Source organism: Triticum urartu, chromosome 1, assembly GCF_003073215.2.
Source record: "Triticum urartu cultivar G1812 chromosome 1, Tu2.1, whole genome shotgun sequence".
NCBI classification, from domain to species: domain Eukaryota; kingdom Viridiplantae; phylum Streptophyta; class Magnoliopsida; order Poales; family Poaceae; genus Triticum; species Triticum urartu.
In genome coordinates this window covers 521,016,037-521,029,120 of record NC_053022.1, presented here as the reverse complement: position 1 = coordinate 521,029,120, position 13,084 = coordinate 521,016,037, and the positions used below count along the sequence as shown (strand labels likewise).

Here is a 13,084-nt window from a genome sequence, read left to right as displayed (position 1 = left end):
TCACTAAGTTTCTTTTGTTGTTGAGGGAATTTAACTTCACTAAGTGATAGGGATACCTACCATGGGTAGGCCCACAATGGTCTAAACTTTGTGGAGGCCCATGGCGCCTAAGCCCACGGCTTTTAAAGTACCAAAACATCGACTAGAGTCCAAAAGGACTTGGTCACTCGTCCGGAGAGAGGTGGGCCGGCCCATTAAGAGGTTAATAACTCTAGTGCGTAAAAAATGAAATAAATACCTGCGGGGGCGAGAACTCAAACTTTTTGACGACCCTCCCATGAACTCAAAGCCTTTACCAATTGACCTATTAAGTTTAGCTGATTGATATGCAACGAGATAGTTTAAGTACCGAACATCTTCTGATTATTTTGAGCAATTCAAGAAAATTGTGAACAAAGAATTTAAAATTCCGACGAAATTTTGACAAATGCCAACACTTTTTAAAACCGTGAACAATTTTTTAGAAAATGTGAACATTTTTTGAAATTGCGAACAAATTCCTAATTCCAGAATGTTTTTTTGTACTGACAACAAATTAAAGTGAATAAATTTTGAACACTTTTTTGAAATTATTTATATACTATGAATTCTTTTAAATATATATTGAGCAATTTTGTAATATATGCTTAACATTTTCTTGATATACACCGAAAAATATTTAAATACACATTGAAAATTTTTGTAATTACTCTTAAAAATATTTGAGTGCACATTAAAAATTTCTGTGATATACACTGAATAATTTTGAAATGTACAATGAACATTTTCTAAAAAAATGTTGAATATTATCTTAATATAGGGTGGGCATTTCCTTAGATATATGATGAATATTTTTGTATATAAATACGAAATGAACTTTGTATAATACACAGAACTAAAAAAGGAAAAATAGAAAATAAAGAAATAGAGAACGAAACAGAAAAAAATGAAAAATGAAATTAGTCGTCAAGTACTAATAAAAAAATCACTGTGTATTAATGGAAAGAAAAAGGAAAAACAAAGAAAAATCAAACAAACAAAAAACCAGAAAAACATGAAACAGCCAGAAAAAGAAAACTGAAGAAAAAATGAACGAACAAAATGAAACAACAACGCGCAGCAATGCTGCGAACTGGGCCGGCCCACCAGCGGGTGTTTCCGCGACCATTTGCCGCGCGCGAGCGGTCAATTAGTGTCTCGGGGGCTACACCCAGTAATCATGCCCCCATTGAAAGATATATATGACCCGAGTAATGCCATGGATCTAAAGTAACCGTTCTAGATATATGAAGATGAAATTTACTTATATCTGAGACTCCAACTGATTGCAAATGGTCAATCGGAGTCTTGGGGGCTACGCCCAATGAGTGCACTGACTGTGCCTCTATTGAAAAAAAGATCAACAAACACCTCACTCGGTTGTCAAGTTTATAAAAAGCCGTCCGAATGAAATTGAGCGACACTTACAACAACACTTACTCAGATATTTGCTTTCAAAACTTCACTCGAATTGAGCATGTCCTTCACTAGAATTCTTCAGCGAACGCCTTGTGGCATGTCCGACCTTGCGCGTGCGCCAATTTTAATGCGGCAACACATGATAATCGTGACGGCCACACCTTTCGCTCCAACTCACACCCCTAAGCAAACGACATAATACGTTTGCTCCCCATGGCAAATTGAGGGAACAACACAAGCAGTGTCTTATCCCTTACCTCCTCCCTCAAAATCACATCCGGATGGCAAATTATTTTATCCAAAGCAAGGCAATTTATGTGTGTAGCATGTCAGTTTCCTCTGATGTAACATGGCAATTCCTGAAACATATGTGACATTTGTCTCTGGTGCAACATGGCAGTTCCCTCTTATGTAAGATGGCAATTCTTGAATATGTGTGGCAATTTGTTTTGTTGTAGCCTGACATTATTCTCTGTTGTACCACGACATTTGTCCATCTTGTAGCATGTCTATCCATAGACATATGTGGCAACTTTGTTTATTGCAGGATGATAATTTTTTTGCTGCAGCATGACAATCCTCTTCCACCAACATGGCAATTCGTGATTAGGTTGGAAATTTTCTCTCGTATAACTTGCCAATTATTTTATATTGTTTCATGACAATCCCTGAACACATGACAACTTCTTCTACTATAGCATGCTAATTCCTGAACATGTGGGCAATTTCCTCTTCTGTTAGTCTTACAATTATGTGACATGGCAAATCTCTAGAACTTATGGCAATTTCCTCTTGCACTATGGAATCTCTTTCTGCTATAGAATGGTGATTATTTCTTCTTTAATTAGCACGGAAAATCTCTTTGTTATAGCATGGAAATTCGTTGGCTGGAGGAGGGAAAAGGTGTAGAAGAGGGCGGGGGGGTGGTGTGCGGGGGAGGGAGGTTTTTATGGTCTGACAATGGGCCCTTTGCATGCTTGTGGTCGTTCGCTCGCGTGATCCTACTAGAGCGAACGGCGATGTTCACTCGCGTGAGACTCCCAAAGCAAACGATTGTTCGCACCAGGGACACAAGGAAGAGCACATTTTTTCGAGTCTGATGGCTTTGCATGAATTACAGTTGTACTTTTTCCCGCGTAGAAGGTACACATGTACTAGCAGCACCTTTCACGTGCGTGTGCATATGCATATATAGCTATGATCAAACTAAACAAAACTAGACAAGGAAATTGGATTCGAATAGTCTCTATCCAAATATTTAACCGTACAAATAAAATTGCTCCTAAGATTGACCGAATCAAAACTGATACAACCATACCCTACGAATTCCCACATCGGAAGCCTATCATAAAATTCTTTGTGTGAGTAGGTTGAGATCGAATGGTCGGCGGTGTTGGTGGATTATGGTATTGATCATGTTCTCTGAGTGAAAACCTATGATTTAACTTTCTAGCTAGTTCAAGTTGTCTGGGTATCTTGGACGTGATGTACTTGTTAAAGGTGGTGTCTCGGAGCTTCATATTGGAGGTGATAGCAGATGTCGCCCTTTTGGTTTGACATGACAACATCAACATAAGGGTGGTTATCTATCCTTTAAGGTGTTGTCTTTAGATGTCACACTCTTTGTTAAGTCTCATGTTGTTCTGCCGACGGATTATAGTCCACAAGGTGATATGTTTGTGGTTCGATAGAGGTGATGCTCAAGCAAGGATTGTCCAAAGTGGAGGGGCTTCGGTTTTCTCTTTAGTTCGTATATACTCCGAAGTGGTTGGAGTAGGTTGATTTGTTTGGTGTTGATGCCTTGGCACTATTTTCAACATATTACGATTGTCTGCATCCTAAGTGTGCCGAGGGCGGCGATTTTACCTTCCTTCTGGGAAAAGCTCATTTGTTCTTGAGATGCAAGTGTGGTTAACTGTTAACTCAAGGTTTGGGTCGTTGACCTGCTTCATTTTTGGTATTATGGGAGAGGTGTATTTTTGAAAAAGAAAAGGTTTGCTTTAAAGAGAAGCTCAGGAAGCACCTCTTTCCCAGCTTATTTCCAAACAATAGGGGAGGGGGAACTTAGAAATTGAGGTGGGCACATATTTTGAGTTCTCATTTGGCTTGTTCTTAATTCTACCCATGAGCTAATAAATAAGCCGAAAAAACTGTCATAGAGGTGGGCGCTTATTGTACTAATAGTTTTCTAAATTTGGTTAAATATCATTTCAATGGAGAATCACTTGTGGTTGCATGGTTAGGAGGTTGTATCTCCAGCTCGTCGGAGATCAACCCCATGTTTAGCACATTGTTTCATTTCAGTGGGACGCGATGTTTTCGTTGATAATGAGGTGTCAATAATGACTTTGTCAATCTTAAAGTCTGTCGGCTCGGTCTCTAAAAGATGCCCATAAAACCAGGGCATAACTGTGTACGCTCATAGGGGAGAAATATATCATTAGATTGTGTTTTTTTTAACACTTAGATTGTTTTTCTTTAGTTGTGAGATGGAGTGGTACGGTTTTGCCGCGCATGCAGTCCCACCCCGATCGATGGACTGGATCCAGCTCCCTTCATCAGCAGAAGAGACAAGCGGCAGACAAGCTAGGGTACGGTTGGTATAGAACTTCCAAAAGATACTAGTACTGGGCATTCCCGGTCCTGCACCGCACTACCTTTCGTTTAAACCAAACGAAGCTGATCGAGGACGATCACGACGGCCATGAACACGGATGCAACTTTCGGTTACACGGCACGCTCGTTTACACGTTAGCAACATGCTGCTGCGGTTGCAGGACATAAATTCCGTATGATCCTCATTCTCCAGTTGGGTGCAACCACCGGATCTGATCCGCACTCGCGTCGTGCCCTCGATATGTATTCCTCATTTATTCCGTCAGTCCGTGAAGTGGACTGGCTTGTCTGATAAAACAGCTGGACCCTGGACGAATGGGCTGATATTTATAGCAGCAAGTCTGCTTGGGTGTTTCTTTGGTACTCTCTCCGTTTTTTTAGTCCCCATATAAGGTTTGGTCAAAGTCAAGCTTTGTAGAGTTTGACTAATTTTATATTAAAAAATATAAACATTCATAATATGAAATCAATATTATCAGATGCACCACGAACCATATTTTCATACTATATAGTTTTAGTATTGTAGATGTTTATATTTTTTATATAAATTTGGTCAAACTTTATGTAGTCTGACTTTAACCAAATCTTATATACAGAGTAAAAAGAAATGGAGGGAGTAGTACAACCGTGATGTTTTGAATAATTTAATACAAATTACATAGACGGGAGGAAATGAGTGAACAAATACACCCAAACACGTCTTTTCACACGAAAAAACATCTAAAACACGTCTATATACATCTAATTTAGAAAATAGTTAAAACATCTTATAATTCGGCAACCGATGGAGTATTATTTTTCTTCAGTCAACGGTACTGATTCATCACCCTTGTGAAAACCTACATTCATCACCTTTTAAAATATTCCGCCTCCCCTCCACTCCAGATCCCGATCTCCACCGCCTCCCCTCCCCTCCCGCGGCCACCGGATCCCGGCTGGGCAAAGCCCATGCGGGGGGATGATGGCGGCGGCGGGGCGTCCCTCCATCGCGGCTTGGAGGTGTGGCTGTGACGGTGGATCTTGAGCGGGCGCCTCGGGAGGACGTGTGTGTGGCCACGGCGTCGGTCACACAGCGATGTGACCTCCTTTATCTTTGGTTGTCTTCATCATCAGTCCAAAAGGATCTGGTTGGTGGGTGTTGCCTCACGGTGGCTTCCCAACAGCGGATCAACTGGAGGAGGAGATGGTGGCCTAGCTGCTGAAGTGGGAGGAAATGAGTGAACAAATTACATAGACGGGAGGAAATGAGTGAACAAATACACCCAAACACGTCTTTTCACAAAAAAAACATCTAAAACACGTCTATATACATCTAATTTAGAAAATAGTTAAAACATCTCATAATTCGGCAACCGATGGAGTATTATTTTTCTTCAGTCAACGGTACTGATTCATCACCCTTGTGAAAACCTACATTCATCACCTTTTAAAATATTCCGCCTCCCCTCCACTCCAGATCCCGATCTCCACCGCCTCCCCTCCCCTCCCGCGGCCGCCGGATCCCGGCTGGGCAAAGCCCATGCGGGGGGATGATGGCGGCGGCGGGGCGTCCCTCCGTCGCGGCTTGGAGGTGTGGCTGTGACGGTGGATCTTCAGCGGGCGCCTCGGGAGGACGTGTGTGTGGCCACGGCGTCGGTCACACAACGATGTGACCTCCTTTATCTTTGGTTGTCTTCATCATCAGTCCAAAAGGATCTGGTTGGTGGGTGTTGCCTCGCGGTGGCTTCCCGGCAGCGGATCAACTGGAGGAGGAGATGGTGGCCTAGCTGCTGAAGTGGGTGAGGATGCCACCATCGTCGGCGGCGCCCGTGGGTGTCGTTTTTCTCGTTGGAGGCAATGGTTGGGCGTCCATCGCTCCATTGTTTCCAGGGGAAACCTCATCTCTGGAGGAGGCTACCATGGACGGCGGCGCCTGTGGGCATCGTAGCCCTCATTGGAGGCATGGAGGGGCCTCCTGGATCAGATGATGGCGACATCTTCATGGTCACCCCCATGGGGACATCATCTTTAGAGACATTCATCGGCTGGACGTACATGTGGACGGCTTGGTGGTTGGGCGCCGATAGGTGGTGGAGCGGTGCTTCATCTTACACATCAATGGCGGCGAATCTCAGCGGTGTGGCGCAGTGGAGACTCGGCGTCCGATGGGTGGCGATGGACTCGCGCAGGAGGACGGCGGTGTTTGCCGTCGTGGTGGCGTCTATGATTGAGAGCCCTGGCAAGGTCGATGCGTCAGTATCTCATCTGAGGATGGATCAATGGATGAAGGAGGTGACGACCCTTGTAGCGTGTGTATGTGATGCCCACTGAAAGTGCGTCGGACCAGTTTGTAACCCAATCCAAGTATTGTGGCCTGGATGGGGCATCCGACATTAGATGTTAGGTGTTGGAGCGATGTCTGTTTGGTATTAGGCTTGGATATTCATCACGGGGATAGGAGTAGCGACAGGTGTTGCCAAGATGGTAGTTTCAGGCTTACTGATGTATTACCCTGTAAGAACTTTGTGAATAATTAATAAAATGACTGCATGCATCGGCCAGATGCAGAGGCCGGGTACATCTCCTTTTTTTTTTTATAAAAAAAATCATCTTTTAATTGACATTTTTTTCCTTCCCTTGGATATTGTGGGGCTGTGTACCTGTGTCCGAGTGATTCTGAGTAGAGGAGTACAAACTTTAGTGGGTGTAGTTGGTGCTACCAGTGCAATTGTGTTCTACTGTAGCAGCTGTATGTGTGCTGTGGGATAGTATGCAGCTGCTAGCAATGATCCTCGGTTGCAATGGCATCTATTGCGGCGGTCCTCTCGCTAATGATACATTTGAGGTTTTAAACTCGTGTCATGATTGCAGCTAATGATGTGGTGACTAGCTTTCCAGCAAGGAGGCTTAATAAACAAGTGGCCACCTTTAAGTTCAAAACAAATACGTACTCATGAGTTAGTACGTGTGCACGCCTTTGAAAATTTAAATTGGGTCAAGGATTGCTCCAGCAAATACTACAAATTTTATATTACTAAATAAAGTTGATACCATTGGATTCACATTTATAAGCAGTTTTAGTGGTGTGCTTTTTGGGGCACAGCCCATGGTGAAATTGTTGTAAGCACCTAGTAAACATGGACAGTGGGAGTTAAAAAGAAGTGCTATTCAGCCGAACCGAAAGACAAAATAACTGAGACTTCTGAATTTTTAAGTGGTGACCGAAATTTGGAACCATCCCCCTTTGTTTGTCTCTTCCCTCCTAATCCAACCCTCTCCGAAACGAGTATATAACCTTATCAAAACCCCTCACTCACATTCAGCTGAGACCTCAGACTCACACACAGCTCTGCCTCAGCGCTCTGCCACAGCATACATGGAGATGGACAGTGAGCCGTCGACGCCGAGCCATTCCTCCTACTTCACCGGCTGCATGGCCTCCCCGGCGTGGCTGCCGGCCGTGCACCGGAGCCCCGGGCGGTTCCACCTCCTGTCTCGCGACGGCGGCCGCGACAGCGGGCGGCGGGCGTGGAGGCGGCTGCTCAGGCGGCTGGTGAGGAAGAGCGCCTGCTGCCCCAGCCCCAGGGCGCCGCCCCCCATGATCACCTTCCAGTACGACGCCGCCAGCTACGCCAAGAACTTCGACGAAGGACGCCGGCCCTCCTCCGCCTCCGCCACCGCCGACAAGCCGGCCGCCGGCGAGCTGACCGACCCGGCCGAGCGCCTCAGATGACTCCTTGATTTTCCTTGTCGTCGGTTCACGTGTAGCTGTTGTTCTTGGGTGGCGGTAGTTGCGACGTCGGTGTCCATGTCTCGGCGGAAAATCGCTGCTTGTACAGAAGATGCAGACTGTTCTTGTTCAAATGTGACTCCCTCTCGAGTCTCGTCTCGTCTCTCCTTGTCTCCCTGCGATGATCCGATCGAACGAACGAACGAGTTGTGACCACGCGCGCGTACGAACCGGGTGGTGACCGGCCATGTGAACAGTGGCCAAATTGGCCGTCAATTTCCGTTTCGTCCTCGACAAACCACAAGGACAGACACATCGCTGCTGCTCGGGACGACGAAGTACGAACTCGGCGCACTCGCCGAGCAGGTAGTGCAGTAGAGCGCACTCATCGACCGTCGGCAAGGGGGGAATAGATTCGCTGGGCAGGGAAGGGAAAGAGATGTGCTAATCAATTTGGCCGGTGGAGCCGGGAACAACATGACGCTTTCTTTAGAGAGATAAGTGAGCTGAACGCAAAGTGGGGCTGATCAACCACTGGGGGAGTCAAGGTAATCATGACAGGATCATGGACGAGAGAGAAAAGGGGGGCGAAGAGTCCCGGTTACGCTCGGCCGTGTCGGCCTCTGGTCCAGATATCCGGTGGAATGGAATGTTCACAAAAGGGGAAAAGGATCGGGTGGAGAGATGGCCTTCGGCTTGGGAACTTGCGTCCAGGGCAACATGGTCAGATCCATGTTGACGTGGCCTTGCCGCGGCCGCCATGGCATCGGCTGTGTACCAGCAGGAGCAGCTACATTTGGTTGATTATTAGTTCGTTGTGATGTCAGGTCTGTTGGGTAACTAGTGCCTGCTGGTGTAATGTTAACGTTTGATTACATTCGTTAGTGACTCTGTGGCCCAATGGATAAGGCGCTGGTCTACGAAACCAGAGATTCTGGGTTTGATCCCCAGCAGAGTTGACTGCCTTTTGTTTCCGCCCTCTTAGTTTTTAGTGCGATCAGAGCCTATAATGACAATATTTTAACAAAGCCAAGAGGAATTGTTTTTCTCTTGGGAAACGTTATGTGGCGGCGGACCGGCCGAAGCCTATGGCTAACACGTCTACAGATTCATTGTTTGCGTTGTTGGATTTTCCTCTTCGACCCACCACAATGCTCTTGGCCCATCACGACTGCTTTTTGGTACATTTTTGTTTCTGCCCTCTTAGTTTTTAGTGCGGTCAGAGCCTATAATAACAATATTTTAACAGAGCCAAGAGGAATTGTTTTTCCCTTGGGAAACGTTATGTGGCGGCGGACCGGCCGAAGCTTCGTCCGGTCGCTCCCGTACCGCTGGATCGCCCAGCGATTCTATGGCTAACACGTCTACAGATTCATTGTTTGCGTTGTTGGATTTTCCTCCTCGGCCCACCACAATGCTCTTGGCCCATCACGACTGCTTTTTGGTACATTTTTGTTTCTGCCCTCTTAGTTTTTAGTGAGGTCAGAGCCTATAATGACAATATTTTAACAGAGTCAAGAGGAATTGTTTTTCCCTTGGGAAACGTTATGTGGCGGTGGACCGGCCGAAGCTTCGTCCGGTCGCTCCCGTACTGCTAGATCGCCCAACGATTCTATGGCTAACACGTCTACAGATTCATTGTTTGCGTTGTTGGATTTTCCTCCTCGGCCCACCACAATGCCCTTGGCGCATCACGGTTGCTTTTTTCCTCTCATCTTCCAATGCGTCATCCGGCCAGCTGCCACCGTGGCGGCCGCATGCTGGAACCAACATCCCGACATACTGGAACCAGCGAATTTTTTTGCTACATCCATTCAAGTCGGAGGTACGACCGCGACGATGAAGATGGCCTTTTGCTGCAATCGTCGTCAGTTTTTGTTACAATCGGCGAGAAAATTTGCTACATCCATTCATGGCAGAGATGCGACCTGAGACGGCGGCGAGGATGATTTTTGCTGGACCCGTAATTGTTTTTTGCTACTATGGGCGAGGTTGTTTTGCTACATTCATTCATGGCGGAGATGCGGCCAGGGATGGTGGCGACGAGGATTTTTGCTGCACCCGTAATTGTTTTTTTGCTACTACCGACGAGGTTTTTTTTGCTACATTCATTCATGGCCGTGACGCAACCTGGGACGGCGGCGACGATGATTTTTGTTGCACCCATATTTTTTTTGCTACTACCGGCGATGTTTTTTGCTACATCCATTCATCGCGGAGATGCGACCAGGGACGGCGGTGACGACGGTTTTTGTTGCGCCCACAATTGTTTTTTGCTACTATCGGAGATGTTTTTGCTACATCCATTCATGGCGAAAATTTGACCCGGGAAGACGGCGGCGATGATTTTTGCTGTAACCATCTTTGTTTTTTTTTGCTATGACCGATGAGTTTTTTTGCTAAATCCATTAAATGGCGTTGGCTGGCTACTATCGTTCGTGCAACCCCGTGCAACGAGCGTCGACGGTGCACCGGGGGTGCTTCAACCAAGTTACTTTATGAAAGTATTTGGTGATTAATGTTTGTAAACAAGCTAGGAATCTACACCCAAGAAATTGTTACTGTTTCTTGATGGAATGCTACAAGAGTGCTTTTTCAGTTGTAGAAATATGGGAAATATGCTGGAAACATACACCAATTTTGCTTTCATGGTTTTTTTTGGTTTATGCTACAATGTTACATACAAATATTTTTGCTTTGTGCGCGGTGCGACTGTCCGAAATTTCGGCCGGTGCACCGACGCCTATCAGTGGCCTTTTCCCTTTCTAGTTTTCAGTGGGGTCAGAGCTTACAATGGCAATATTTTAGCAGAGCCAAAGAGAATAATTTCAAGGAGGGCAAAGGAAGGTTGCTTGGGTCTCCTGAGATGTACTCACAATGCCCAAGTATCAAGGATGGCTAGGGTTTCGAGATACAACTTTTTAACCTAGCTATGGTTGCTAAGCAAGCTTGGAGGCTCGTCCAAGATCCTGACGCACTCAACTTCTGTGGGCTATGTATTTTCTGGATGGCGATGTTTTGCAAGCTAACTTGGGGAGCCACCCTTCCTAGGTTTGGCGAGTTGTCAACGAGGGTATCTCTGTGCTCAAGCAAGGACTGATTCGAAGGATTGCCAATGGGCATTCAGTGAATGCGTGGGAGGATAACTGGTTACCTTGAGAATTTATGCTAAGATCTCTCCAATGGTGAACTACCGGTCCACCTAGTCGAGTCAGTGACTTTATTGATGAATCGTCTAAGTCATGGAATAGAGGATTAGTTAATGAATATTTCCAGACTCCTAATGCGCAGATTATTCTCAACATTCTCCTAAGTACTCGCAACTTAGAGGATAGTTGGGCATGGCACTACGATCAAAACAATATCTTCACTATTAGATATGCTTATAAGCTCCTAGTCGACGCTAAAAAGAGAAGGGAAACATGGCTTGAAGGTAGGACCTCGGTTTCTGACGCGTCATCGGTTCAGAATCAGTGGAAAAAATTGTGAAATATGAGGGTTCCAAGCAAAGTCAGAAATTTTGCATGGCGTCTTTCTCACAACTTGATCCCAACCGAGGCAGTGAGGGAGAAGAGAAATATGGCGGATTCCAGTAGCTATCAAATCTGCAATAGAGCTGAAGATACATGGTGTACATGCACACATTGTTTGTAATATGTCAAAGTGTGTTTGGTCACTTGTTGATGAAGATCTTGTCGAACATTTGATTGCATGAAATAACGTTGGTGCAAGGTTATGGCTGATGGAGATGATGGATTCTATGAGGGAGGGCTAGTTCATTAAGATGATTGTTACCCTATGGGCCATTTGGTGGGCTCGTCGATGGCGATTCATGAAAACGAGTTCCAGTCCCCCCTTGTCAACATATAGTTTTGTCCAGAATTACTTGTTGGATCTTGCTATATTGCCATTGCGACCTACCAGATGTGGCACTATGATGCCAGCGGCGGCTTCAAGATAGGAGAGGAATAATTGGATCAAGCCTATGTATGAATATCAACGTGGATGCCGCCATCTCCAGGAACAATGACAAGGGGGGGTCCTTGGTGGCAATATGCAGAGATAAGCATGGCCTCTATATGGGTGCATAGGCTGTTGTGGTTAAGGACTTGGTCCTTGGAAGCTATGGCATTGAGAGAAGCCCTTTCTCTGGCTGAGGATCTTTATCTAAGAAGAATTCGTATTGCTATTGACTGTCAATCAAAGATCAACCATATCCAGGGAGGGTATAAAGGTGCCAGCCAAGCGTTTATTCATGATATCAAGACGAAGATTGAAGAGTTCGAGGTCACCCATCTGCATCATGAGAAGAGAGCGCATAATGGAGAAGCACATGACCTAGCTAAAGCTGCCACTTCACTTTATCTGGGGCGCCATGTGTAGCTTATGAATACCCACATTCCATTTAGTTGAATAAAAGCAGTGTTCTACCCCTAAAGAAAACTTTCCTGCTCACAACATGCATCCAAAAATCTTACCGCATTGCCGAGCTAAGAAAGGAGGCATTGAAATCAGCTACATAAAGAGATGGGGTGAGATAGAAAATAGATATGCATGTGTGATAACCCACAAGTATAGGGGATCGCAACAGTTCTCGAGGGTAGAGTATTCAATCCAAATTTATTCATTCGACACAACGGGAGCCAAAGAATATTTGCAAGTATTAGTAGTTGAGTTGTCAATTCAACCACACCTGGAGAACTAAATATCTGCAGCAGAGTGATCAGTAGCACAATAGTATGATAGTTTGATAGCAGTGATAACAATAGCAACAGTAACTGCAGCAGTTTTATAGCAATGGTGACCGTAGTAGCAACAAAAGTAACTTAGCAAGAATCAATATGCGAAGATTGTATGCATTGGATCGGTGATGGGTAATTGTGTTGGATAACATTCATCATGTAACAGTTACACTACAAGAATCTTGTTAATCCATGACGGATTCGTCCAGTCACAGAACAATGCAAACCCGTCAAGGAGGGCGGTCCATGACGAATTTGGAACCCGACATGTATATCGCGTCATAATTTGACAATTGCACCACCATGATGGATTCTGACCGTCACCGAACAATCCATTGGCCCCTCCGGCCCACCCTAGACCCGTTCCTCTATGACAAACTAATCCGTCATGGATTTGCATAACGTTGTACCAACATGGATGTGAAATGGCATCTACGTGGACCTGACGTGGCATCCTGCATAGCCATTGGCCTAATTTTTTCTGTCTAACGAGGCCCATCATCGCATTTATTGTAATACAAACCATGATATTCATCCTACCAGCTACAACTCAACCCATTACACATATTCGAACGATTTT

The 13,084-nt window shown here is 45.3% G+C and overlaps 1 protein-coding gene and 1 non-coding gene across 2 annotated transcripts; both read left to right on the top strand.

Moving 5' to 3' along the window:
* The first annotated feature begins 7,322 nt into the window (after nt 1–7,322).
* LOC125537298 lies at nt 7,323–7,925 on the top strand. Its single transcript, XM_048700595.1, has one exon. It carries the CDS (start codon nt 7,409–7,411, stop codon nt 7,763–7,765), a length of 357 nt encoding a protein of 118 aa, XP_048556552.1. The 5' UTR covers nt 7,323–7,408; the 3' UTR covers nt 7,766–7,925.
* Nucleotides 7,926–8,648: 723 nt separating this feature from the next.
* On the top strand, nt 8,649–8,721 carry TRNAR-ACG. The gene has a single exon. It is a non-coding gene; the product is annotated as a tRNA-Arg (tRNA).
* The last annotated feature ends 4,363 nt before the right edge of the window (nt 8,722–13,084 follow it).

What these genes read in the sequence shown, in the direction of transcription:
- LOC125537298 (XM_048700595.1), top strand. Translation starts at nt 7,409, where the DNA reads ATGGAGATGGACAGTGAGCCGTCGACGCCGAGCCATTCCTCCTACTTC.